Consider the following 24,597-nt stretch of genomic DNA (forward strand, 5'->3'; position numbering starts at 1 on the left):
ATGACAACAGTAACAGTGACCACAGAGGTTCCCTCAAGGGGTAAGATAGAAGACAATCCTGCCTCATATGAGTCCACGTCAGCTCACATTATTGAAGAAACGGAATATGTGAAAATGGTATGTGGGTACCAGACATCATGTTAGCATGATATGATTTTTTTACAATAAAGTAATACAGATTAGAGGGCTTTGTTTCTCCTTCCTGAGAATGGGTGAGGAAGAGCAAACCTAGTTTGGCCAAGGACAATCTGGATAACTGGAGTTTGAACACCTGTTTAGTATCCTCTTGAGGCTATGAGCCCTCTATTTTCACACTTGGAGTAAAATAGAAGAATGAGCCAGGGGGTTTCGGAACAACTATCAGCACTTAATTTGTCCCACAGTATTCACCACTGCAGTTCCTACTGGGTACATTTCTTTTCAGTTGTTTCAGGAGTGTTGGTACCATGTCCCCTGGGAGATGTTTACATTTTCTGCTGACTTCCTGTCTTTCCTTACCTTGTTCCTTCTCACAGCTCAGGGTTGCTATCTGACAATGACTACATGTTGGCATGTTCCTTCATGAAAATTGTGAACTCTTGTAAGAATCCAATGATAATGGGTTACAAAACTTACATTCGTATGAACTGTTTCTTAGAACAGATGGAAAAATGTGGACATAGAGAATTTGTAACATTCAGATCTATTAATTCATCTCTGAGTGTCTTGCAATTCCATAGGTCACCAGGCCACGGGGCTTATATTTCATGCATAAATTTGTATCATCTCCATTTAGTAATTATTCTCTAGTAATTACTAAATAGCAATTATTCTCTACTAGATAGTAATTATTTTATAGTAATTACTAAATAGTCATTATTTTGTAGTGATTACTAAATAGTAATTGTTTTACACTAATTACTTAATAGTAAATTAGTACTAAATTACTATATAGAAAAGCAGAGCTAAATAGAATTAAATACTAATTACTAAATAGTAATTATTTTGTCGTATAGTATTCATTCAGATTGTATTTTAGATTTGACTGCGAATTATAAGGATCAAGTGCTTCATTTTCTGCAATCTAAACAATATTAGCCTTAATGCAAGTTAGATTAATGGTAGTTATTTAAATCTGACATCAGTATATATGTATTACTGTCTAGATAAATCAGGTACACTGCTGCTGGTATAGAGAGAAAAAAGTATTGGACATTAAATGCCTTTAAAAGAAAAGAAAATATTTTTATCTCCTAGATTCGAGCTACTCTGGAAAAGATCCGTAATCAAATGTTTAAAGATGAAACTGGACATAGCGATGCAAAGCACAAACTAGATGCAAAGGTAATGAATTTATCAAAACGCACTACCTTTATTTCTTCGGTAAATAAGCATAAAGCCAAATAGAAATTATTCTTTGATGTTTTGAATGATGAATGTTAAATATTTTATCACTATCTAAAGATGTTAATGGACATATGCATGAAATATTTAACCACAGATAGCATTAGGATCAGATTGGAATGACCAGGCCTTACCTGAATATTTTAAACTGGGCTTACTTATCTAAAGTATATGGGAAGATGTCAGCCCAGCCAGGATACATGGCGGCAACATTTCCCAATGACAGACAGAGGCACAAGCTTTTAGGTTTACCTGGGCCTCAACAATGGCCATGCAGTTGAAGCCATTAGGCTGAGTGACCAGACAATTGATAACTTTAAAAGACCGCCCTCCCCCCCACTGTGATCAGCCTTATATTCTTAAGGTTGAACAACCTGCACTTAGCCTTGTCTGTATTATTCAAAGTTAAATGTCATCTGAGCCAAGTGCACGTCGTCAGCATCAATGTCATCCACTATGTTGCCTGGTCATGGAGAACACCAAAGATAGGGTATGATGCATGAGCATAATCTCCTGTATCATCCTCAGCCCCGAAGCTAACACAACTAGCTTCAATTATTTTCTTAAACTAAGTGTTCTGAAACGGAAAAAAAAAAGTTAATGTTTATGAATGATGGGAATGATAAAAAAAATTCAGTTCTGTTGAGTTGCCTATTACCTCCAAGTGAAGGTTTCTAGTGGATGGGTTGGATATCTGATTCTGGAGTGGAGGCTAGAGGTCTGGGATAGAAGGTCCAGGCTACAGGGTAAAGATTTGAGGGAGTAAGGATGGTGCTTAAACTCCTGAAAGTGGAGGAGATCACCAAGCATGTGAGTGTGGATAGAAATGAGAGAAAAATCTAAGCTCTGAGTCCTGAGATTTTCAATATTAGATCTTAGGAAAAAGAGGAAGAATCATCACAGGAGACTGAGTAAAGAGACTAGTGGATTAGGAGGAAAAACAGGAGAAAATGGAGTCACTGAATACAAGAAAAAGGGTCTCAGAAAGAGGAGTTGGACTACTGTGTCAAATCGTGTCCATGGGCCAAGTAAATTGAGGACTGAACATTGACCATTGGCTATAACATTGGGGATGTTTTGAGGACCTTAATAGAAGTAGTTTCTTACGAATGGAGATGAATTGTGTTGCCAGTGTCTCTGCTCAGCCATCTCAAACCACAGGTCAGCAGACAAACGAAGCATCAAAATATCAGCCCCCTCCCTTTGGCATCTGGGTAATGTCACAGAAGAGATTTAACCGTAATGATCTAGGGCTCTGCTGTTACAGAACTAAAGTTTGTATGCTCAATGCTTTGAAATGCCAAAACTCAAAACATCAGAGCTCAAAGTAAGAAGTTTACTGTGCACCAACTGAGAAGATGGAAAATGTAATGGTACCTCAAGTCCATCTTCAAAGTGTACAGAGTTCAGGCTTCTTTTATGTCAAGAGAAGGGGGAATTGGAGTGGCAAGAGGTGATTGATGACCACAGACATCTGGGCACCAGTAGGGGTCCAAGAAAGATTGTGAAACTTCTTTGTTCTTAGTCTGTTCAATCTAGTTGATGTGAGTCAGGTCACAAGATTCCTGCAAATCTTTGAAAAACAATCATTTTTGTATATACTTCCCTTACCTCCTTGGGAGAAGCCCCTTCTAGTCAGGGATCTTTTTTAAAAAACTCGGGCTGCAAGCAGAATTCCTCTAATGATTAGCATGTATATCTGAAGAAGCTATTAACCTGAAGGCCATGAGGGAACAAAGTGGACTTCAATAAGATGGAGTCAAAGAGGCCAAGCATTTCACTCTGTAAAAGGCTCCTCTCAAAGTACGGTCTACATTCCCAGCAGCAGCTGTAGCAGCAGAGAGCTTGTTAGAAGTGTGGCATCTAGAGCTCTACCCAGGACCTCCTGAATCCCAGAATCAGAATCTGCATGTTAACCAGATCTATCACCAAGTGACTCATAGGCACATTAAAGTTTGAGAGGCACTGATCTATGATCTTTGTGGTTAACTACCACTGATAGTGATCTACTTTCTACAAGAGTTTTCCCGTCAAATATTTTTTAATAAATTAAAAAAGAAAACAATGCCTACTCTATATATGGAGAGTGAGAATATGCGTGAGGGTCTGAAGTACAAAAAACAAAACCATGACAGAATCAATTATTTATGTAGTCCATCTATTGTACTAAAGAGGATATAGGCTTTGTTGTTAAGCAAGCTGGGATTCTAATCCTGGTCTGAGCAGTTATTTTGGATATAACCTTGGGTTTATTAAACTCTCTAATCTTCAATTTCCTCATCTGTATAATAGACATAATACCTTCTAGTGTTCTGAATATTCAGACAAAGGAGTGTGTATAAAAAGCTAAAAGATTATCTGCCACATAATAGATGCTGAATGGATAAAAGTTGTTATAATTACACTAGTATATAATATTATATATTGTAACTATTAGGTTTGATTGTAGTAGTTTGTAATGCAATGTAAGTAACCAAACTGCATTTGTCTGTAACTTCAATTTTTTAAAAAAAAACTGGCCTTGCAGATATTATATTTCCTTAAAAGGACTTAATGGTACATTTAAAACTGTGGGGACTATAAAAGACAGAAAACATGTACTCCGCCTCTTTTAAATATAAGAATCTATTCAAATTTAAGCAAATATGGAGGCCAGCTGCTTCATCTAGAAATCTCTACTGGTCTTTGAGACTCAGAAGGTTTATTGGTGCCGACCTGAATCTCCCATGATATACGTAATAGGGAGTGATTGTTGTTGTTCTTGAAGCTTGTAGAGGAAAGGAGAGGTCGGGCCTGTGATCATCACGTTTGTTCGTTGCAGTGCTGTCGAAACATTCAGAACGGCTCTGACTCTGAAATACACCCCTCGTGCTGCAGTCTGGATCTGCTCATGGAAAGGATGAAAGGCAAAGATTTACAGCTCTTAAAAATGAACAAAGAGAATGAAGTATTGAAAATCAAGGTATGCCCACAAGGAGAACTCTAGGGTATTTTGAGGCTTTGAGCCAATAGGATAGATTCGTGGATCCGTGAAAGCAGGCCTGCACACACAGCCGTAGATCCACACCTAGGCTCACATAGATAGAGAAGCGTTTGATGTTTCATAAATTAAAACTCACTATTTTATTTGGGAGCCTACTTTTATTATGAAAAAGATCTCACAAAGGCTCAACGGTTATGAAGTCTCAGTTGTGCAAGATGAAGAATTTCTAGAGATCTGCTATATGACATGGTGCCTCTAGTTAATACTGCTGGACACTTGAAAATGTGTTAAGGAGGGTCGGTCTTGTGTGAAGTGTTCTTAATGCAATAAATTTTTTAAAAGTCTTCACATGTTTAATAAATCATGATATATTATACATATACATATACATATACATATACATATACATATACATATACATATACAGTCCTGCAATGACTATCTTGGTAGGTAAATCTTTGCAGTCATCCTTGATTATTTCCTTAGGTTCAATTCTTGAAAGGTTCATTACACTTTAGCTTTACTGCCTTAATACTCCAATCTTGTCTATTTCAATCACTGTTATTTCAGGACAATACATCTTTTAGTACTGCTGTGAGCATGGAAGATAAAATGCTTGCAAATACATGCATAAACTGATGGGCACTGTGGAAGTCTGAAGGGTACAGTCTGTACACGCAGGGCACTGATGTTCGTGGAGCTCTGGTTTGGCCTGCCCAGGGCCAGTCGGCCTGCATGCCAGCCCCACTAAATAGGGTTTCTCATTTTACATTTTCCTTTTACAAATTAAGCGTCTTTTCTCCTGTCCATTGACAACGGGGGTGCAAACCAGACAATTACCGCCTCTGTGTTTTACCGCCTCTGTGTTTTTAATTGCCGTCAAACCATTCTGCCTTAGAACCTTTTCACTATAAATGTCAAAACCTGCACAGTGACCTTTTTTCTTTTCTTTTCCTAGTTGGAAGCCTCCAGGGAAGCAGGCGCAGCGGCTCTGAGAAATGTGGCCCAGAGATTATTTGAAATCTACCAAACACAGTCTGAAGAAGTTAGAAAGCAGCATGAGGACAGTACACACTTCCTCCAGGTACTTGCCTTTTGGGTAAATTGCCCCCAGTCGTTCTGGTCCCCCTTTCTGAAGAGTTAAATGTGAAACAAGCAATGGGAAGGGCAGGAAGTGCTCTGTGACCATCCCCACTCCCCGCCACCCCTGCTTTGCGGGCTCCTGGATGTTGCCAAGCTGCTGTGTTAGCACCCTTGCCCAGGGGCCTGCAGAGCACAGGTGGCAGGTGGGCCGTGCCACCCTGCCTAGAAATCAGAGCTGTCCCAGGTGACCCTGGCCAGTGACTTCTCCTCTGGTTCTGCCTTTGACTAACTAGCTGAGGTGAGTCCTTCCACCTTGCTGGACTTGGACCTCCTTGTGTCTAAAACGAAAGAATTGGGCTATTGAAATGGTTTCAAAATGGCTTTAATCCTAGAATACATTTCTCAGGTTGAGCAAACAACGAACATGTGTGTATGTGTACATATATATTTTGAGATATATAACAATTATATATTTTGTATTTTAATAGATAAAAATTAAAAACATTAAAACCTAAATATGTATATATGTGTGTGTGTATATATATATATATATGTATATATATGTGTGTGTGTGTATATATATATATGTATATATATATGTGTGTGTGTATATATATATATATATATAGTAGACACACATTTTTTGTTTTGTTTTTTAATCTGAAGTATATATTGTAGGGCCAATAAAAGTTTATCTGAAGAATGTATTCTAGAGCTGGAAAAGAAAAATAATAATGCTCGTGCACGTGTGTGTGCGTGCGCGCGCCTGGATCCCTGCCAGCACCGGCCCTAGGAAAGCACAGTGGGGACACAGTAGGAAATTCTCTCCTAGGTGACATGCCTTCATGCTTCAGCCTGTGGAGGTGCTGGTCGAAAATTCACAGCACGCAGGGTGCGGATAAGAGCCTGCGTGACAGGACAGGCTGTGTGGACCCCAGCGCTCTGTGAGGGGTGAGCCTGCGGGACTGGAGTGCACATGTCCCAGCCAAGGTGCTCAGCCCCAGCCTGGAGTGGCCTGGCAGCAATGCCTGCCTGGTATTGTCAAGGGAAGCCAGACACCTCTTTTAAACTGTACACTCTCAAATCTGTTAACTACACACGCAGCTGTGAGTGTGCGTGTCAGAAGTCAGCTGAAACACGCCCACCTGTGGCCCGGGGGCGGCCAGGGGACTGCTCTCCACTGGTCTTCAGCCAGCTGCTACCCGCCAGGACACAGTGGAGAGAATTATTCTGCTTTTATGACACTTTTGTGTTAAAATAAAACATCATTTTTCTTAGACATATAAAATTTCATTTTTGTTCTAGATATGTTTTGTTGAGAAAAGGTAAAAAATTTTGTTTTTCTTAAATTTGTGTCTCTCTCATACCAGTTCAAGTAGTACACTTTATGGTAACAAATGTAAACATTCTAGGGATATTTATATATTATTAATTCTTCATTGATTTGGTGGTGTTGTAGCCCATCAGGTTTATTTAGAAGGAAACACTGAATTAAAAAATGAATTCTAAACAAGTGCAAATTGTTATTATTTTTTGGGTTACTCAGAAAATTATAGAAGATAATATTTGTACAGTGAAACCTTGATATAATGGACTAAGGAGTCGTCCGTTAAAGCTGATAGTCCATTATATAGGAAAGTAGGTTTTTCCAATGGGTATGTTAAAAATTTGACAAATTAGGTTACCTGTTTTTACTTATGTAGACACATTTGTGTAATTAAAATGAAGTATGTATGAAAAGTTTCCTATATGTATTACAGTAATTTTAAATTTATACTGAATAGATCTAGTAAATGTGTGCATTCATCAGTCACCATGAGTAAGCAAATGCACATGGCTGGGCGTGGCTTAGTGCACTGGGAACTTTGGCCAGCATGAATTACAACTGCTGCACAAAGTCACACCACGTGACAACAGAACTAATTACCTCACGTGACGCGGTGTGATCCCGTGCTAATCATTCCCTGAACATTGTTTACACGTGGTGACTTTTGGATTCAAATATATAGACCAGTGGTCGGCAAACTCATTAGTCAACAGAGCCAAATATCAACAGTACAACGATTGAAATTTCTTTTGAGAGCCAAATGTTTTAAACTTAAACTTCTTCTAATGCCACTTCTTCAAAATAGACTCGCCCAGGCCATGGTATTTTGTGGAAGAGCCACACTCAAGGGCCCAAAGAGCCGCATGTGGCTCGCGAGCCACAGTTTGCCAACCACGGATATAGACTATAGTTGTAGATATATAATATTTATGTCGGTGAAATTACTACAGTATTTTTTCCAACATCTGGCTTATTTTTTTTCTATTTTTTTATTGATTTCAGAGAGGAAGGGAGAGGGAGAGAGAGTTAGAAACATCAATGATGACAGAGAATCATTGATCTGCTGCCTCCCGCATGCCCCCTACTGGGGATTCAGCCCGCAACCCAGGCATGTGCCCTTGACTGGACCCTTCAGTCTGCAGGCCGATGCTCTATCCACTGAGCCAAAACAGCTAGGGCTATTTGTTAAAACTTGTTAAAAATAATAGTGACTTAATAACAAAAAAATTACCTGTTAATTTAATTATAACCAAATCTAGGTTAAAAGCATTTTAAAATTAACAGGGTGTTAATTTTTACATATGACATATGAACCAGAAATTTTGTCCATTAAATCCGAAGTCTGTTAAATTGAGGTCTGCAAAATCGAGGATTTGCTATATAAGTTTAACAAATTAATAAACTGACAACTGTCTTTCTGACCAAAGGTTAACAAACTTGAAAAAGAACAGGAATTGAAACAGCAGGTTGAACATCTGAGTCAAGTTGCTGATAAACTTGAAGAAAAGCATAATCAGATTACAGCATTGGAGAGCCTCGTACAGAGAATGGAAAAGGTAAAGGGCTAGAGAATTAAAGGGATTTCTTCATGCAATTAAAAAAATAGTACAAAATGAATAAGATAACGTTAAGTAGCAGTACTCTTTGCAACTCCTAAGACTTTAGGAAGTATTCAGTGATGCTAGTTTCTTTCCTTATACATTTAATATGATCTGTATTGTTCAGGATTAAGAAAAATTTATTAAAAGTTACATGCAGTATTCCTTTAAGTAGCTGTCACTCCAAATATATACAAAAAGTGAGCATATAATTTTAATTATCCATGTCTTAAAATTTAGAATTCAGACAAACCAATATGTATTCATTTTTTAGTAGCAAAACAAACTAAAAGAAAATTGGCATCTCTGAAACTGGCTTGGGGGTAGATAAGAATATAGGCTTTACTTCTAGTAAATACTTTCTAATACATTTTATATTTTTATTATATTAACTAGAGGCCTGGTGCATGAAATTTGTGTATGGGAGGGGGGGGTCCCCTCGGCCCAGCCTGCACCTTGTCCAATCCAGGACCCCTCAGGGGATGTCCGACTGCCAATTTAGGCCAATCCCCTGGATTGGGCCTAAACCGGCAGTCGGACATCCCTCTCACAATCCGGGACTGCTGGCTCCTAACTGCTCACCTGCCTGCCTGCCTGATTGCCCCTAACTGCCCCCCCTTTCAGCCTGATCACCCCTAACTGCCTCTGCCTGCCGGCCTGATCGCCCCTAACTGCCCACCCCCCTCCCATCGGCCTGGTTGCCCCTTACTGCCCCCTCTGCCGGCCTGTTTGCCCCTTACTGCCCCCTCTGCCGGCCTGGTCACCCCCAACTGCCCCCTGCCAGCCTGGTTGCCCCCAACTTCCCCGCTTGCTGGCTTGGTTGCCCCTCACTACCCCCCCTGCCGGCCTGGTTGCCCCTCACTGCCCCCCTTGCTGGTCTGGTCACCCCCAACTGGCCACCCCGCCAACTTGGTTGCCCCTCACGGCTTCCCCTGCCAGCCTGGTTGCCCGCAACTTCCCCCCTTGCTGGCTTGGTCGCCCCCAACTGGCCCCCCTGCCTGCCTGGTCACCCCCTCACAACGCCCCCTGCCAGCCTGGTTGCCACCAACTGCCCCCCCCCACCCCCTGCTGGCCTGGTCGCCCCACGCAGCCTGCTGTTCAGTTGTTACTGTGAGGGCATCCTGTCCAATTTGCATATTATCCTTTTATTAGTATAGATTCCCTGATTTACCTATGTTCTTTCCAGCCTTGTTTTATTTAATGAGTTTCCCTAGTTAATCCTATTTTATAAATGTCACTTCAAAAACATCCTGTTTCAATATTCACATTTCTTGGCAAAAGGACTTTGATTAATTTTTAAATATGTCCCAAGAATTTAATCAATAACACTTTGCATTTGGCCAAATTTGTAATCTTAATGAAAGTCCTATGAGGAAATCACAAAAACTAAGCCTAAACTGAACTGAATCAAATAATAATAATACACAGCTACATCTATGTTGTGCAGTGGGTCACTGAGTGTTGCACTTGAACCAAAGTCACTGGGCTACAATGTCCTTAAGCAACTGGTTTGTCCAAGTGTGACAGTCCGTCATTATGATGTTTTGGACAAGTTATAACATTTGAATGACTATTTGTAGTATTAGGATATTTATCATATAATAAATAATTTAACAAACTAAGCACAAATAACGCTTGCCATTAGGAAAGCAAGACAATTCTGGATTGCAAATAGGGTTGTTTAACCAAACAACTTGATTAACTAGTTTGACATTTAAATTTAGACTTACACTCACTTCAAACCCAGCAGCTTTGGGTGAGGGTTAGGGGCCAACTGTCAGTCCCTGAAAATGAACAAAAGAACCGTGGAATATACTTTTCATTTCCTAGAACTCTGTACTCAATATAGGTTCATGTCAGAATTCTGGGATATATTCATTCAACTTAATTCCACAATTATTTGAGTACCTACCATGTACCAGCCTGAGCTAGAGGCTAGGTATCTATTTATGAATGAACCAGATACAGTCTGTTTGTGGAGAGTACAATGTAGTATATCTGGGTTGTGTGGGACTCTAGGAACTTTCCAGATCTCCCTTCATCCATTCTCTTAGGGCTCCTTAGGGATGCTGGCACCCCTACTGAAGATAGGGTATATACCCCAGTAAGAGGTGAGATGGCTCAGAAGTGATGAGCATTTGTCTTGATATTGACCCATCATGGTGGACTGACTCTAGGAGTTCTGGGACAGAGTGAGTGGACAAGATGCCCATGGCTCAGCAAGGCCTTGCAGTAACTTCCAGAATACTAGTTCAATGATTTCTTAGAGTGGATCCATTTGGATATCTGGGATGTGGGGTAGGTGAGGATGGAATAGAAGGGCAATGGAGTTTTTCTGTGGATTTTTTTAAAAGACATTTAGTTTAAAGATACTTTATATTTGTAAAGCAAACAGGCAAAGGAATAAAACTTTAAGAAGCAAAGCTGGGCAAAGCATCTTGGTTTAAGGAAATACTGAAAATATAGGCTGTGATGAAGGGTTTCTTGGGTACAGAGTGTGTATCAGAAGAAGGGAAGGAGGTACAGAGATTTTTGTATTAATAGGAAAAAGGTGAGTCCAACAAGGAAATGAAAATTGAAAATGAACATCCAAAACAAAGGTTGATAAATACCACCCTGGTAGGGGGTGCCCCCGGAGAAGGAGTCATTTTCTACTCACCAGTAAATAGCCATTAGTGGTATGAGGTCTGGTAATGAACACATTACTTACAACCCTCACCATCTGTCCCACTTTAATCAGGGATGCAGTGAGAATAAATTCCATACACACAGTGATAAGCCAGCAAAAACGTCCAGTCAGAGCCTTGTAATACAGCATATGTTCCTTTTGCGAGCAGTGCAATTCTGTTGCGCCATATTTGTTTTCTAGTGTCATTGATTTAGCTCTATTAGAATTTTAGAGTTCAAAGGTGCTTTTGAGACCATCTAGTTCCTCATCATCATTTTCTAAATGAGGACAATGCAAACAGGAACTATTCCATGGTCATCCAGTTACCAGTTTACAATCCTTTCCATTATGTCTCTATCTCTCCGTCTTCTCTGATGCTGGATGAAAATGACATCCTTGGTCATTTAGATGTTAACATCTGGCCGTGATTTAAATTAGTGTCTGCTCCATTATGATGAATAGGGGTGATTTGGGAAGAGTGGATTGCCCACTGGGTGGCGCTGCGAACTCCTTTCCCTTCTAGAAGGCACTATCCCTGAGAAGCGCTGGCTGGGATAGTGTGATTTTCTGTGTTGTCAAAAAAGAAGCAGTAAGACCCCTCCTCAAGGCAGAACATTGACATGTCCAATTGTCTGGTCTGCTTGCACCTTGGTTATAAAGATAATGGAGTAAGTCCATTAAGAAGAATGTTCATTAAACACCATTTTCCTCCCTACAAATTCAAAGCATATTATCAGTAATATGTTTATTTGATGATCCGAGTATTATGATAAGCTTACAAGGCATATCTGTGATCCCTCAGAAATAACTTGAACACAACTAGTGCTACACTGGAACAATTTCTATGTCACAAGAATGCTATGGAAAAAATTTGAAAAAGTATAAATTTTAAAAATAACAGCATATAAAATATGAAGTGTTTGGCACCTTTAAATTATTATACATTGAGATCCTAATATGTTCCAGAGAAGCCCGTAGGCCTTTCACGTATATTATCTTCAATCATCCCAACTTTCAATATAGGAGTATTATTCTCATTTTAGAGATGTTCAAAGAGTCAAAAAACATGACTTATACAAATATAGAATAAATACATGTCAGATGTTTTATTCAAATCATTAATTAATGAGGGACCAGTAAAATGGTAAAACTGGTTTAAATAAAATATTTAGAGAAACTGGCTATTTATAGGCATTTTGAAAAAAGGCATATAGAATAGGATTACTAGGTTGGATATTTAGCCAGTTAATATTCTTTAAGGCAATTAATACATAACCTTTGGGATTATCTTTTCAAACAGACATGAATCTATAAATTAACATTCAACTTCAGAGTCAGGGCTGTAATAATAAATAATAAAAATCAAACACAGGGAAATTCTCCAAAAGAATGAAATAATCCTTGGGTCGGGTTATTAAAGTGACCCAATATGACATTAAAACCACATGCTGTATATTACTTTGATTTCCAAGTTTTGGTTGATTTTATTAACAGCAATAAGGCCCAGAAAGATGAAAGCTTTGGCAAGAATTATGCAGCCATAAAATTTCAAAACCAGGTCAATGCAGGTCCAAAGCCGCTCTGCTGTGTTTGCTGTACAGCCTGTCTTGTGTTTCACCCACACAGATAACGAGGCAGGAGTGAATGTAAACAGCATTGTGTGAAATAAATGTAATCAAATACAGAAAAGAACACAACCACCCCAGCGTGGTTTTTCATGGACTTGTCTATTTTCCTTTCAGATGGAAAGCGTTTGGCTTCCTAATGACATTAGGCTTATTCTTTCTCCATGTCATTTCACTTACTGGTACATCCTAATTAGGAAGTGACTTTATCATTTGTGACCTTGGTCCTTCCCTAAAAATGCATTTACTGCTTTCCTACTTCCTGACAGATGCCCTATGAGCAGGTAGGTATCAAGTTAAGCACAATAGTGTCCTTGGGTACCGACCTCAGTCTAAAGGAGAAGCACCTGTGGTGGGAGAGCCGTGGGAGAGATGAGCAGGGGCTTGCAGGAGTGGGATGGAGAGGCAGGAGAGGGGTCACTGGGCAGGCTGTGTCGGCAGTGCGCTGGGTTGCGGGGAGAGTGCTGCGGGCAGGCGAGGACAGTGAACACAGCCAGGGCAGACAACCGGACTTTGAAAACTACGTGAAAGCTACACAGAGAATGCCTGGCCAGGCTGCACTGGAGCGGGTTGTCACTGCTCCATAAAATGACCTCTTTAGCTCAAGAGGTATTCCTGTTATTGCAAGAAGCATCTTTTGTGAACAGTTTGCAATTATGTCTTACCACATGTACACATGTTGATAAGAGAGAGAGAGAGAGAGAGAGAGAGAGAGAGAGAGAGAGAGAGAGAGAGAGAAATAAGCAAATATTGTATCTTATTTTCTCCTAGGAAAAAAGAACACTGCTAGAAAGAAAACTATCTTTGGAAAACAAACTGCTGCAACTCAAATCCAACACTACGCATGCTAAAAGGTTTGCGAATCCACCTCCTAAGTAATAGCAGTTCCTGGAACCTTTTCTCTCCACTGGTCCACTGGCCAGTGGACAGAAGGCTACCGCGCCCTAAGAAAACGGGAGGCCTGTAAGTGCAGGAGAGTAGAGAATTCCTGGCATTAGCCGCTGTGTGCCTCCCCTTCCCCACTCACTGGGCTCCAGGGAAACTGTGGGAAGGTTAATCCTTCTGAAGACTGAGGGAGCCCCTCCCCAGTTACTCTTGGTGATAAAGGGGATGCTGTGGAGGTCTTCATTCCGTCTGTGCTTCTGACTTTTTGTTGATGGGTCTCTGCAGTGGCAGACATTAAATTGTCCAGCCGCAGTGGAATTGTAAGGTAGGTTTGTGGTGTTCCCCAACTTTGTAGGAAGTGACAAAAAATAATGTGAACAACTCCTTAGTTCCATTAAGAGTCCAGACAGTCTGGATTTTCTTTTAGAAATGATTTTTTTTATTGATAATAGTTTTTTTTTGTCAGTCTTAGAGCAAAAAAAAATAACCATTTGAAAAAATGAAATTGACCTATTTTTTTTTCAGTTCTTTCTATACGAGCAGTGGTTATAAAGAATTCTCAAAAAATTCTTAAAGAGGTTTTAGAAATATCTTGAGGGAAATGGATGTTTTGTGTTTATAGAAAGATGTTTGAACACCCAGGCTTATGCAATTTTCATAGATTTGTAAGTATCACAAATATTCATTTATTGCTTTTTCTGAGCTGTGTGTAGAGATATTCACTTTGCTAAGAGGCAAGAAAATGAAATCAGCATGAATCAGACTCAGGTTAAAGCAGTAGAGACTTGGTTAAGCTCCCACAGATAAAGGTGATCTCTGTTGGGTTAAGATTGGAGAGTTGTGGCCCTCGAGAGCAGGCATCGCTGGGAAGACAGGAGGCCACCCTGGGCACCTGACGTGGCTTTTAGAAACCAGATTATTTTCTTACTCCCATTCCATCCTGGGTGTGAGCAGTTTCACTCTTCCTTTGTTCTTCCTGTACACTTCATTAACTTTTCCCACCATTTTCACCAGCTGGTTTATATTCTTTGTATTTTCCTCTCCAGTTCCAGAGGAAAGAGACTGACTGGCCTAATACTGCTTCCTGAATTGGGCAGAATGTCAAGCCCTGCCAGTGCCTCTTGGATCAGAATATGCATAAGATCCCTGATAATTTAACAAGATCCTCCAATGCACATGAAGTTTGAGAAGCAATTTTTAGTACATGCTATGACACAGAACAGAGACTTTTTTTCTAATGAGAATATGTTCTGTAGAGTGGCATGAATTTCCATGACCTTTGTAATATTTGAACAGGCAATGGAAATCAGAATTGCAATTGCATTGGATGTTGGCCAATAATCGTAAAACCTTAATAAGTGAAAATTATATTCATATATTACTTTGTAAAGAGCTCATTTTCCAAAAGTACATTCACTTTACCCTTTAAGTCTACAGTACCATCTTGTAAAGTAGAAGAAGTAGGAATTATAATATCTGTTATACTGAGGCTTAGAAAGGTGTGTGACTTCAAACTCACAAGGCTCCCAAGTTTGGTGGGTCTTGCCATAATGCTGTTGTCTCATAACTCAGATAACATTAGCAATTGATTATAACTATATAATCAATTCCAGTTACCTAAATAGGGCTTTAGGAAACTATGAATAATCTAAATTCAAACTTCAATCATCTTTTTTTCACAATGGTTGATGTAGACTCAAAATATTAGCTGGAATTTAATTTCTTCCTTTTTTTTCCCCCTTTGAGCTACTTACAGGTAGCAGAATTACCCAAAGTAGGAAGCCAAAATAATAAATAGACAGACAGACAATCTATAAGGTATAATAACTGTGTCATTGGAAATTGGTTTCTGGTATGTATGTAAAGTCTCCATTCCTGGCCCCATGTTCTAAACTCTTACCCTCCTTGAATTCTCTGCGCATTCTGATGGGTGCTGGGTCTGTGGGTGCTCATAGGCAAGACAGATTCGATAGGCAGATGCTGCACCTGGGTCACTACAACTCGGCTCAGCTACCTGCTGGTGGGCCAGAAAGGAGCGTTCGACACGAATTTATATTCTTATTGAAGTTCCTGTCTGAGCTAACCAGAGGCTGCCTATGGCTGTTTATCTTCAGTGTGTCTTGTGTGAAGGAGCCTGGGCATCTGAGTCACATAATGCCCAGTAAGTAGCAAGGTAGCATGTGAGGAGAACCTAGCAGCACAGCTGTAAAAAACAAAACAAAACAAAAAAACAAACAAAAAAACAGCTGTATGATGTATTTGTGAATCTTTTACTCTCTCCCTTTGCATCTCCAGTGTTCAGGGTCTTCAGAAGGAGATTTCCCTTCTCCAAGAGCAGATCTCTCACCTGCAGTTCGTGATCCACTCCCAACACCAGAGCCTGCGCAGAGTCATCCAGGAGGTCAGGTTAATCCAGACGTTTCTGGGGAGATGGTATGTTTACAATGAGAAGACCCAATAGGAGCGGCTTGCCTGGGCTTCACAGGCAGCCAGATTCTTCTCCCAAACAACACGGCTCTGTTTTCAATGCCTCCCTTTTTATTTCTGTACACCAACACCTGGAATGTTCTCAACTAAGGTATCGAGGAAATTGTGTTTAACTGCTCTTTAGATCAGCGATTTTCAACCTTTTTCATCTCATAGCATACATAAACTAATTACTAAAATCCCGCAGCACACCAAAATATGTTTTTTGCTGATCTGACAAAAAAAATAATAATTTTGATTCATTCACACCCGAACGGCTCTTGTGTTGGCTGTTATCACTTTTTATTTGACAATCTAAGGGAAAAGAGGTCAGGTATTGCATGTTTAAAAATTTTTGGCACATCAGTTGAAAATTGTTATTTTAGATGTTTCAGTGACTTTTTAAGTGTCCTGAGCCACGTAATGTACAGTGTTCTTTAGAAGATTGTGTATATTTGGAGACTCAGCTTTTTCTTGAGGAAGGAATAATTGGTGAGTTTCATGTAAATTTACTTAGGAGGAGTGTTAGAAAAGGGGTGTCTTCATTCATTTTTTGTACTAATATTTGTTTCCAAAAGGAGTCTTTCTAAATACCTCAAACACCTTCCTGACATAAATGTAACGTTTGTGCTTCCATGGTTAAAACCTCACCAAGAGAATTGACTGTCGGCACTTCAGAGCCAGAAAGGGCTTAGGGGCATCCCACGTTCTCATTTTACAGATGGGAAACATGAGGCCCACAGCAGTTAAATGACGGAGCTGGTAGTGGGAGGTTGCCCTTAGAATCATGTGTTTCCTCTTCCTGCACCCTTCTGAACTTTGTCCACCTCCCAGCTCCACCCTGCCACTGGCCTGATGCTTTTCTTCTGAAGCAAAGCAGGCTCCCCTCATCATGCTGCTGGTTGACCAGATCTCTGCCTCAGGTTGCTGCCCCATGCCAGGCAGTGGCCTGGCAGCTTGTCCATTGGCCTCTGCATCTGCAGTCTGAAAACATGTGGCTGAGACACCACAATGGCCAATGCTGCTTTCCACAGACGCACTCCTGCTGAATTTGGTTTAAACAGGTTTCCCAAAGACTGAAATGTTTAACAGCACCGTCTGTGTGCTCGCATCCCCAGGAGCCAATTTGTTCAGCTATTCTCCTTGGCCTCCTGAGTCTCCTGATGCTTTGGGATTTCATTTTTGTATTGGATGTACATCATTTGACCACAGAAACCTGCACAATTTCTGACTTACGTAACTATTCCCTGTTGTCTGACAAGGTTTTTCAACTGTGTTTCCTAATTCTTAGATGGAAGGCTTAAAAATTAATTTAAAAGAACAAGATAAAAGAATTGAAAATTTGAAAGAAAAAGTTAATGTACTTGAAGCCCAGGTAAGGAGGAATCTCTTATATATTTTAGTGTGAATGTGACTGTGTGTGTGCGTGTGTGTGTTCAGTGTTTCTGTGAGCCTGTGTATGAATGTCTTGTGTGTGTGTGTGTGTATGTGTGTAGTTGTGTGCAACTGTGTCTGGGTGTTCATGTGTGAGTATATGTGCATATCTGTGGTGATCTATGAGTGTCTTTGTGTGAATGTGAGTATATGTGCATCTTCTATGCATAAGAAATTATAGCTCTGGGGAGAGGTGCTCTTAATCATTACTAAAGTATCAGTATTAAACAGTTGATATTATTAAATTATTAACATTACGTATTAATAAGTAATTGTTAAAAGTCATGTAAATTTTCCAGAACACTTGCTATATTGTGGAGACATGGACTGGCGTTAGAAGCTTGGTCAAGGCCAGCTTAGTCAAATAGCCTGTATGCTGTCTCCAGCCTTTACTATTTCCCACCCTGAGGTGCCCTCTCTCTTATTCTTCCTTTATCCATATCCATGTGGCTTCCAAGCTTTGCCTCAGGGCTCACTCACTTCAAGAAGGCTCTTATGATTTTCTTATTTTTCAGAGTTTTAAAACTCAGCGTAAGACTTGATCATTTACGGAGATGTTTTTCTATCTGCCCACTGTTCCCTTTGAACTAGGGAAGCCCCCACTGAGGTTGGGGTATATGAAGCCCCCATAGCTGTCTCAGCTCAACTTCCTGCTCAGGGTCACCCCTTCTGTCTTTGTCAGATGGCTAGTCACTGACTTCCCAGACCTGGCCACCTTGGCTACTTCAGCCCTCGGTCCTGCTTGCTGTCCGCTTCTGTGTTGTCCTGTTCTGTGAATACGCATAGGCTCTGACTTCCTTGCAAACCTGCTCATCTTTTGGAGCTTTGCTCCTCCCCAGGGCAAACCAGAGCTACATGGTCACACTCCCAGCATGCCGCCACACCATTCCTTCCACCTCACCATCATCCCTTTACTATTCTTCCCACCTCACCATTCCTCCCACCTCACCATCCCCCCCTCACTATTCCTCCCACCTCCCCCCTCACTATTCTTCCCATGTCACCATTCCTCCCACCTCACCATTCTTCCCACCTCACCATTCCTCCCACCTCACCATCCCCCCTCACTATTCCTCCCACCTCACCATCCTTCCCCCCTCACTTTTCCTCCCATGTCACCATTCCTCCCACCTCACCATTCTTCCCACCTCATCATTCCTCCCACCTCACCATCCCCCCTCACTATTCCTCCCACCTCACCATCCTTCCCCCCTCACTTTTCCTCCCATGTCACCATTCATCCCACCTCACCATTCCTTCCCCCTCACTATTCTTCCCACATCACCATTCCCCCCTCACTATTCCTCCCATATCACCATTCCTCCCTCACCATTCCTCCCACCTCACCATTCCTCCTACCTCACCATTCCTCCCACCTCACCATTCCTCTCACCTCACCATTCCTCCCACCTCACCATTCCTCTCACCTCACCATTCCACCCCTCAGTGTTCCTCCCAAGTCACCATTCCCCCCACCTCACCATTCCCCCCACCCCCGTGTTCCTTCTGCTTTCCCAACAGAAGAAAAAACTCATAACAGAAAGAGGTTGTCCAGATTTTTATGTCTTGAATTTTGTAACCATTTCTACCTTCCCAGAGGACCACTGTTCTCCTCATTCTGCAGGGTGAACCCTTCAAGCCTCAGGCTTTGCTTAGGTTCTCACCTGCTTTAGGTCATATGGAATTGTCCATTGATCAAGACAATGCTCACAACTCTCCATAGCTGCAAGCGCGGTGATTGTGGAATAATTGGCTCAAAACTAGTGTTCACTCAAGTGCCCCATGAGGGCTGACCATGGTACCTCAGAGGGCCTCAGGTGATATGATCCATGGCACATTACAGACTCTGCCTGCTAAGAAATGTCTTTAAAGGCATCTCCTCACTGCTTTTCTTACGTAGTGGCCTTTTGACAAATAGTACTTGATAAAATATTTTTCTTATGTTATTTTTACACAGCTAACATATTAATTCATTCTATATAAAGTAGTGAATATGGATAAGCAAGTATAATACAAAAAATCATGCAAACATACCATCAATGGGCAATCACTCAGTGCAGTTCAAAACCAACTGCCTTTAAGTCTTAAAAATCAGTGCCTGGCACTAAGCTGAGTTCTTTACATATTTTTATCTCATTTCAGAACCTCTGAAGAACAGACTATGATTGTATCTATTATACAGATGAAGAAATTAGGCACAGAGAAGTTAAGTAACTGAATGAGGTCACCCAGCTAGTGAGTGTGTAATTTCAGAGATATTAGTGACTTTCAACTGGTTACCTTCTGTGTTCTGACAGGAATGACAAGGAGTGATGTAGGGTTGATCAGGAGCATGATTAATGTGCTAGCTATGTGATTTCTGAACTATTTTTTTTCAACTTTAGAATAAAGAACTAAAAACCAAGGTGGCACTTTGGTCTGAAACTCCAAGGACAATGGTATCTAAGGCCGTCACTACAAGGTAAAGTCTCTCTTCTTCTACCCCCACCTGCCTTCACAACCTCTGTTGAACATTCATGAATGTTGACATTTATCCCACTGGAGAGAGATCCCAATGTATTAATATTTATGTCATTGTTTACTGTCTCTCAGTTCTTCAAGACTAGGAACTGTGTTAATCTTGTTCACCACTGACTTCTCAGAGCCTAACATATGAATGCTTACTGAATAAATGAATTAATTCACTTAGATATCTCTTATCTCTTCTTTGCTATAAAACAAGCCCAATCTCAGCTTCAATACTTTCTGCCATTGCTAACGACAAGTGTCTTCAATAACTACCTAATAATGACCCAATTAAGTAATGATAATGACCCAGTAAATCAATCGAAATGATAGTTGAAACCATCAAAGTCACTTTCTAGTGTTGACCAAATCCAAAGTGACAAGATGTAAAACAAAACAAAACAAAAAAAGACTTCTGGTCTCAAATCTCATTTTTATAATACTCTATGAAATATTCACTTAAAAGAAAACAGTCTGTAATTACATGAATAATTTAAAAAGTGATTAAAACCTTCCTGTTCTAGCAGCTTTTGAATTTCCCAGTCTAGCCCCTCAGGGGCAGAAGCCCATTTTCTGAAACTCTTGGTGCATGCCTGAGCTGGAGAATCCCGCTGTGATTAGCATCAGGCTAGGAGTTCAGGCCTTAGCATCTCTGTCTTAGTCCCTGAAACAAGTGCTTCACTTGGCTAATCATATATGTAATTACAGCCTAGAGAGGAAACCAATATGAGCCAGTCTTCTGAAATCATTGGGCTCCCAGATGCTCCGTTCTTAACTTTTGGCCACTAGCCCTGCAACTTCCAATCAAGAAATGAAAGCAGCCCAGGCAGTAGTAAAGGAGGCAGTGAAACGCCCACACGTCAGAAGCAGTGAGAGTACAGTAAATCCTTGATTTTGTGGACCTCGATTTAATGACCTTCGGATTTAACAGACAAAATTTCCAGTCTATATGTCATAAGTGAAAATTAACACCCTGATAATTTAAAAATGCTTTTAATTAAGATTTGCTCATAATTAAATTAATAGGTTATTTTTTATCATTAATTTGCTGTTATTAACAAATTTTAGTGAATAGGCCATAGGTTGGAAAAAACACTAGTAATTTCACAAACGTAGATCAATACTATATACCAAAACTGTAGTCTACATGTTTAAATCCTAGGCAGCCGTGGGCAAACTACGGCCCGTGGGCCGGATCCGGCCCGTTTCGCTGTTCTATCCGGCCCACGGAGCCGAAAGAGTGGAGGGTTCTTTTGCTCTCCCCTCCGCTCCTTTACTTTGAATTTATATTAGTTCACACAAACACTCCATCCATGCTTTTGTTCTGGCCCTCCGGTCCAGTTTAAGAACCCATTGTGGCCCTCGAGTCAAAAAGTTTGCCCACCCCTGTTAGAGTCACTGCTCATAAACAATGTTCAGGGAATGATTAGCACTTGATCACACCGCATCACCTGTGGGGTAATTGGTTCTGTTATCTGGAGACTTTCTGCGGCAGATTTAATTCCTGCTGGCCTATGTTCCAACATGGGCTAAGCCACGCCCAGCCGTGTGCATTTGCTTACTCATGGTGACTGATGGATGCATGCATTTACTAGACCTATTCAGTGTAAATTTAAAATTATAGTAATACATGTAGAAAACTTTTCTGTGAGATTAAACCTTTCATACATACTAAATTTTAATTACACAAGCACGTCTCCATAAGTAAAAACAGGTAAACTAAATAATTTGTTAAATTTTTAATACACACATTTGGAAAACTTACTTTTTTATATAAGGGACTTTCTGCTTTAACAGACATCCCCTCACTTGAATTAGTCCATTATACCGAGGTTTTATTAAGGTCACTTCAGAGCAGGGAGGGGGAAGAGTTTGGAATAGAAAGGCAAAACGTGACTTGTGACTTTACGAGGGAGGAGAGGATGGTCAAATTTTTGCTCCGTTAACAGTGTCATCTACATAAGAAGCTTCTGAACCTGTAGAGAATTTTTATGACTTTATTTGAGCCAAACTGACGACAATTGCCAGGAAGCAAAATCTCAACAGATTGGGCAAATGCTCTGGAGAATGGCGGTTTTGCAGCTTATTTTATACATTAGAGTCAAAGGTGGAGATTTAAGGGGGGAGGGGTTTACGTGGTATCCATTGGTGGTAGATTAGGGATGGGGGAGAAACCAAAGTAGGGAAATCTCAGAGATTAAAGAATAAAACAGAAAGACAAATCCTTTTACATTGGTGGGTACAGGATAGTTAATTAACATTTAGAGTACATACAGCTGGTATGTGGGAGTACAAGATACCAATGAGGGGCTACATGGTCTCTCACTCTGGTGGGAGATTGTGCCCTGAGGGGTCTGGAAAAGGGGGATTACTCTGACATTCCAAGGGTTTGTTATTGTAGCTGCAAAAGGACAATAGACAGACCCAATTAAGGGAAAGAGTGACCTTTGTCAAGGAAGATACTGGCCTAAGACATGACTAACCACCCTGACTTGCTTTTAGTTAGGAAGTTTTAATTTCAGACAACCCTATGTGGCTACTTTTGGTCTCTGAGTTTGCAAGGCCTGCCATATAGGTCTCCCCTGAGCTTGTCAGGTTTAATATGTGGCCCCTTTCCATTCACACCAGATACCATTCCCCTTGGGGTGGTGAGGCATTGTGGCCAACATCCACTGTTTTGACCCTGGAAGGAATGGAGCCAGCCAGGAACTGGTTGTCTCCTTACCGTAACCACTGCAGTAATGAGTGCGGAGATCCCAGTGGGGAAAGCTGCAGGAACAGAGGGGATGTGTTGGAGACAATGGCTTCTACGGGCAATCCTACTGCAGCTGCGGTTAATTTAGAGTGAAAGGCCTTTTAGTTTTAAAGATTTATTTTCTTCCTATGACTTGGGAAAGGGCACATGGGAATAGTTTCTAATTGAAATAGGGAAACTGGACTGAATATGCCCTTTATTTTATGATTTTTGATAGAAATTGCAATGTGAATGATATGATGGTGATGCAGGCATTCCAGGGGTCCAGGGACCTGAGGGTCTGGGACCCACTGTGAGCTCCTGGCCTCATGTAGGAACAAATTCAAATTTGAGCCAGAATATAGTTCAAAGTGAAAGTTTCGTAGTGAAGCAGTGAACGAGAAGGCTACTTCTTAGGCAGAGTAGCCCTGCCCTAGTGGGATTTACTTCCTTTATTGAGGATCATTTAATCTGAGAATACAACATTCAATAAGGGAGAGGAATATTCAGGATGGAGACTTCCCGGAAGATCCCCAGGGGCCATATTGTGTTCTTATATTGGCTTTCTGTTTCCAATCATGGTAGCCAGGTGTATGATTTAGAATGCTAATATGTTACAATGAGCATATAACGAAGCTAGGGATTGCTGCAAAGTGAAATTAGTCTCCACATTGGATCGAGCTGGTTTTCTGTGGGTTCTCAGTCATACATTCATTGGGGGTTAGTCTTACTATATCTGTGATAGTCCTTGTAGCCCTTATCCGTTAGAGTCATTTCACCACATACCCTATCTCAATGGTAGGTCTCATGTTTGAAAAATAAATATGGTTAATTGGTTCCTTTGAGAATGTGAGCAGTAGTATGGTTTGGTAAGTCTGGATTCACCAACATACAGTGGGCTTACAACTCTAGGGAGAGTGGAGTATAAAAGTAGCCCTTAACTCAAAGAAGGTACATTTAAAAATTAATCTAGGCAAATCTCTTAAATCACCCATAAAATACATTTCCATGCCACCTCTCAGTAAGTACCCAAAAACAAGTTTGTGTTTTGTTTTGTTTTGCTTTGCTTTTCCCTTGAGCATTAGAACATATAGATGTTTCTTGGGTTGAACACTAGTAGATGTGGAGATTAGAGGTCATTATACAGTGACAACGAAAACAAAACATGCACATACACACACACACACACACACACAGAGAGACACACACACACAGAGAGAGAGAGAGAGAGAGAGAGAGAGAGAGAGAGAGAGAGAGAGAGAGAGAAGAGGCGGTCAGGCTTTGAGAAACGCACAGAATTAAAACATTCTGAGGGAGCATTGATGTGTTTCCCATCTCCAGGTCACTCTGGTGAGTATCTTCACTGCGTGGAGTGGCAGACACAGGCTCTAACTCTCCCGATCCCCACACCCCCATGCTTCCTCACTTTTGTTCTAGTACAACTACATGAATTTATGTAAGTTTAATGCTTCCACAACGTGATTCTCCTGTGTCTCATGGGGAATTAAAATCCATCAATTAACCGCCATTTCTTAGATTAAAGCAATTAGTTGTGATGCAGTGGTATAAGACAGTGGAGATGGTAATGGCGGTGGTACAGCAATTATATCCTTGCAGGTTAATGTGCTTGATCTTGATTACTGTGTGGTCTTTTCTATAGTGACTTGAAGACTGGAGACTCTACCCCCTACTTGATGTTGGTTAGGCTACGGAAATGAGCTGGCTGGCTGAAGATCTGAATGAGAATGGTCATTCCGTGGGTCTTACTTAGTCTTTGAAACAGAATCTAAACTTGCATGTTAAAATGGCCCAATGCCAGTATTTAATGGAATCCATTATACATCAATAGCTTTGCAGCAAGATGACATTCCAGAAAATCAAACAAACATATATTTGAGGGAAAGAA

The 24,597-nt window shown here is 40.7% G+C and overlaps 1 protein-coding gene across 1 annotated transcript; it reads left to right on the forward strand.

Moving 5' to 3' along the window:
* On the forward strand, positions 1-24,409 carry CCDC68 (coiled-coil domain containing 68; the record flags this gene model as incomplete). The annotated part of the gene is given in 13 exon segments (XM_080683443.1): positions 1-117; positions 1,237-1,323; positions 2,651-2,653; positions 2,657-2,724; positions 2,726-2,756; positions 4,205-4,345; positions 5,325-5,450; positions 8,204-8,332; positions 13,439-13,521; positions 15,848-15,953; positions 17,310-17,393; positions 19,837-19,913; positions 24,352-24,409. Coding segments are annotated over 13 exon segments (1,110 nt in total).
* Positions 24,410-24,597: the final 188 nt, after the last annotated feature.

This window comes from Plecotus auritus (assembly GCF_963455305.1).
Source record: "Plecotus auritus genome assembly, chromosome: 8".
Classification (NCBI taxonomy): Eukaryota; Metazoa; Chordata; class Mammalia; order Chiroptera; family Vespertilionidae; genus Plecotus; species Plecotus auritus.